Source organism: Centrocercus urophasianus, unplaced genomic scaffold (assembly GCF_019232065.1).
Source record: "Centrocercus urophasianus isolate 14NV4802_14NV808 unplaced genomic scaffold, USGS_Curo_1.0 seq_10, whole genome shotgun sequence".
NCBI lineage: Eukaryota > Metazoa > Chordata > Aves > Galliformes > Phasianidae > Centrocercus > Centrocercus urophasianus.
The window spans coordinates 35,723,943-35,728,776 of record NW_024884142.1 but is presented as its reverse complement, the minus strand read 5'-3'; the positions used below and the strand labels follow the sequence as shown (position 1 = coordinate 35,728,776).

General features: G+C 36.7%; 1 protein-coding gene across 2 annotated transcripts in view; it reads right to left on the bottom strand.

The window, feature by feature from the left end:
- Positions 1–4,834, bottom strand: part of LIN28B (lin-28 homolog B) — a 79,200-nt gene that overhangs the window by 35,118 nt on the left and 39,248 nt on the right. For both annotated transcript variants that reach the window (XM_042826560.1, XM_042826567.1), the window contains exon 3: positions 1,216–1,400. In XM_042826560.1, coding sequence (XP_042682494.1) covers positions 1,216–1,400 — 185 coding nt within the window. The remainder of the gene's footprint in view (positions 1–1,215; positions 1,401–4,834) is intronic.

The window sequence follows — 4,834 nt, the reverse complement described above, 5'->3', positions numbered from 1 at the left end:
TTAAAAAAAAAAAAAAAAAAAAAAAAAAAAAAAAAGAAAATGAGAAAAAAAAAAAGAAAATGAGAAAAAAAAAAAAGAAAATGAGAACAAGAAAAAATGAGAACAAAAATAAGAGAATGAGAAGAAAAAAACAAAAAAGAAAAAAGGAAAAGAAGAAGAAAGAGGAAGCCTTCTGAACAGAGGGTGAGGACAAGCAGTGTTCATCTGTATCCAGCAAATAGTTTCATCCCTATTTTCTAGAGGCTGGACAATGCCTCCTTTCTGGGTGACCATAGTTTTCAAAAGGTATTCTTAGTTCCAGAATTTGCAATGGAGGAGAGCCATTTCTCTGTCATGCTGTAAATCATTTACTGCAGGGAAAACTTGGCTGTTGATGCTCTGAATGGGCTGTATATTCACAAGCTATGCTTTTCCCTTAATCTCAGCAATGACGTATTGGGTTTGGCAACGTCATGAGGAAAAAGGAGATTCAGGTAAAACTGAGAGTCATGTAAAATACAAGTGCTTTTGGGAGGAAAGGCTGTCCTTAGGAAATAAAGTGCAGGTAGCCTCATAGTGAAGAGAATTACAGAACTTTGTCATGCCATCAGATGCAGAGAGTAAAGTAAAACAGTAGGAGTCAGACTGCTGCACTTGCATAACTGCATCTCTGGATTAAACATACACAGATTAAACATTAACCTGTAAAATATTATTACAAATACTACTTCAGACACTAACCTTTCTGACTTTCAGAAATGTTAGGTACCCTCTTCACTGAGTAAAAATATTATTAACCAAGTAATACACACCTCACCAATATTAGTTTCAATCCTTCTCTACAGAACTACTGATGCACAATTTAAAATGTCACTGCACACAGTCTCTTTAGCAGGCACAGTTCTCAACTAAACATGACATTACTTCACCTGTATTCGGATCAACCTGTCTCCACACTCCATCTGCAGTATTTTCAAAGCAGTATTACATTCCTTTGCAGACTTCTTCTAATTCAATAAAACCCTCTCAACAAAATCCAATCACAAGAGTGATTTATGTAGTTGTACAGGTACAGCTTAATAGCCTTAATCAAGTTACTATGCTACATATAAAAGCACCTTTACACAGAAGAACTTCCTTTCACAAATCAGTAAACGCTGAAAATATCAAACTTCAAGAAAAACTTGCAAAAAAAGAGAAAAAAAGAAGGGTAAAATAACAAAGTAAGGTATTTACCTATCTCCCTTTGGTTTTCTTTTTTGTACTGTCTTCCCTTTGGGTCGTCTTTCACTTCCTAAACAGGGGCTCCCACCAGGGCCTGTTACCCGTATTGATTCAAGGCCTTTGGAAGATTTCTTATAAGTAAATTCCACTGGTTCTCCTTCTTTTAGGCTTCTAAATCCTTCCATGTAAAGCTTGCTCTGCAAATAGGAAGAACATTCTTGGTTAACACTGTCTTAAAAACAATATTTACATTCATAACCAACGGAACAAATTATTCTGTCTATTATTCTAAAATATATACAGGTTGAGTAACAGCTTCCTCTGCATGAGCTAGCAGACAATACTACAAATTTTAGTCCTGGAAACACTGAAAACACTGTTCAACACTGAACAAGCAATGTGTTTTTCTTTTCAGCATGAACAAAATTGAAATATTTTCCTCATCTATGTTGAATGCTATTGATCTAAGAAGGCAGAAAAGTGCTGCAACCTTAAAAATTTTAGGACAGCTGTAAGTGAAAAAATCTTTTAAAATGAAATTGGAAGTACAGATCTATATTCTCATTCACAGAAAAGGAAATCATTAACACAAGAACAAGTGAAATAAATACTAGTATGTTGTCTGATATTACATAGTAGCAACATGATCTTCGATCAACTGAAATCAACAGAAACTCACTACTGATTTTAATGTAATGAAAATTTTAATATTGATTCCTATAAATTACATACAATAGTTAATTTGTAACCCAGGACCAAAGTGATGAATTTAACTCTTAAATAAAAACGACTGTCAAGTTAAGTTAGACGATTTATTTTTTGGGAAATAGACACTGCTTGTACTAACCATTTATTTTACAAGATATACATTAAATGAGATCAATTGGGCTTACAGAATATTTTACAAAATCTCTGTCCATTTCCAAACGTATTCTTGTATTTTTTATATAAGTGTTACAAAACATGTTTTATTCTTCTGCTCGTGAACTCTTCACAGCAAAGAAAGCAATTTCTTGGTTGATACTTATCAGCTCTCTAACACTCACTTGGCTGTGTCATGCAATTGAAGAGGGAATCTTCACCACAGGGACAGTCCCACTCAATTACATGTTAAAGAGAGCCAAGTGACATTTGACTAAGTCATATCCACTGCCCTCATGTCCAACTAGAGAATGTGTTGACGTAATAGATACACAGAATCATTAAGATTGGAAAAGATTTCTAAGATCATCTAGTCCAACTATCTACCACCAAAATTTATTGGCTGTAGGATTGAGTACAGAGAGTGTCTGTATGGAGACCAGCAATAAATGGTGTCCCACGGGGGGTCAGTGCTAGGACCGATACTCTTTAGCATCTTCATCAGTGACATCAACAGACAACAGACCAACATCTTCAGTGGATCTCAAGTAGACATCCAGAGGGAGAATCAGTTGTGCAAACACTGGCATTTGAGCCAGCTTAGGTACTGCGGGATATTCCCCACAAACTTTTAACTGCTGTTTCATACAGCAGTTGGTAATGGGTCACCTCTAATGGCTGTGCCACCACTGCCTGGCCCGTGCAGTGACTGGAACACTCTTACACACAAAACAGCACTATACACTTCTGTTTTGGCATCTAAATCCTATGTCTGGCAGCTGCTTAGATGTTTTCCCCTGTAGGCTGACAACGTTATCTTCACAGACTTTTAACAGAGCACAAGAACAAAAGCTGACTCCATACAGAAAAGAAAAAAGAGGTGTTCTTCTCCCAAGGATAACTGAAGACAGGACAAGAAGCAACAGGCTTGAACTGTGTTAAGGGAAATTTAATTTGATATAAGGATAAGTCACTTAGTACAAGAAGAATTAAACAGGGAAGCCTGAGAAGTGGTCAAGTTCCCCATGCTGGAAACAGCTAAGACTTGGCTTTACAGGGCAGTGAATAACTTAACCCAAGGTCCTGCCTTCTACAAAAAGTTGGACTAGACTACCTCAAGAGGTCCTTTCCAACCACACTCTATGACTCAGATATGCTGGGGCTCACTTGTACACAGTATAATGTAGAACAGCATTTCTGCAGCACTGCTAAACTAAATTAAAAATTAAAAGAAATATTCCCAATTATTTTGTAACAAAACCACGTCAAAGAACACACGCATCTTTGCTTGAAAGAGCTCAGGTACCTGACCAGCCAAGTCTACCCAGCAACAACCGTTCATAATGCGCCAAGAAATTTCTAGCATTAGTCTGACAGAGAGATTCAGTTACTTGTTTTTTTCCAGCAGTGAAAAGTACGTATCAATACAGTTCCACTGGTTAGAGAAAGGTTAATTTTTTGGCTATTTTTGTTTATCCAGTTGCACAACTCTAGCACATGTGGTTCTTCCAAAAATGTTTTAAGCATGGTTGAGTGTTAAGACAAACACTTGACAGGGAAGACAAGACAGAAGTTCTACACCAATAAACCACCCAGCACTATTTCGGGCAAGCCCTCCATTCTGAAATGTCTACACAGCAGTAAAGGAACCTGCCACAGTGAAGACACACCAAAATTCAGAACATGCCCAGAAGATGACATTACCGCTTGAAACAACAGATTTTGCATGTGCCATTAATCCATCTGTAGGCCCACCCATACCTCCACAACAGCCATGAGTGAAATCTTGGTAAAAGGTCAGTATTTTGTCCCCAAATAAAGCATTTAACAGTTAACACAGTTAACTGTTTCAAAATCAGGCCATTATTACAAAACAGGCATCTGCTTATCACAAAGGGAACCTCAAGCAGATAAACACAAGCCTCAACTTTTCTCTAATACAGAATATGGCACAGATGTTAATGCTTTTTTGTTTAATTACAACTTAACGAACATACAGGTAAGTTCACAGCAAGACTTTTTCCTTTCCAAGTCTCAGTTTATAAAATAAACACCAAGAGGCTGATATCTGATATGCACGTAATGTTGTATCTTCTGCTTTACTTCAAAAGAAAGAAGTACTCAGTTGAAGTACAACCTAAGACAGGACATTATTAGTAGCCTAAAATGTCTCCATTTTTTGTCATTTTGCTTCTAACAACAAAATTTTTACTTCCAAATAAAGCATACCTAGAAGAGGTTTTTTTAAGGTATCTTTACAAGCTGAAGTTATGGTACAATTATCATGCTTTCATAAACCATTAAGCATTTTCTGAATGCTTTTTTCCCCAAGCACTTCTTACAGCAGCAGAAGTTAAAAAAAAAAAAAAACACAGTCCAAATGACAGCACCCTCCTTTAATGCACCTTAACAGCTTATCAATGCTACAGATAGATTCGGTGTACTTTGATTTACTATGTGAATGTCTACAACCCTGTCAGTCTGCTCACAGATTCTCTGTGGGTGCAGTAACAACTGAAAAAATTGGCATTTGGAAACCAGAAAAGAATAAGGAAATAAGAAAGTTTTAAACCCTTAAGACTCTTCCTCAACTCTGATGAAGAGCTGGACAAAAAATGCCTCTAAAGTTGATAATTTAACATGAGGAGTCCTAACTCAGTATTTTCCTCACATTACTTAAACAAATAAAACTCCCACAATTAAAAGCAGCCAGAATTTCAAGTCAGTGAACCATTCCTAGAACCCTGAATGGGGTTGTATGGGCACACTG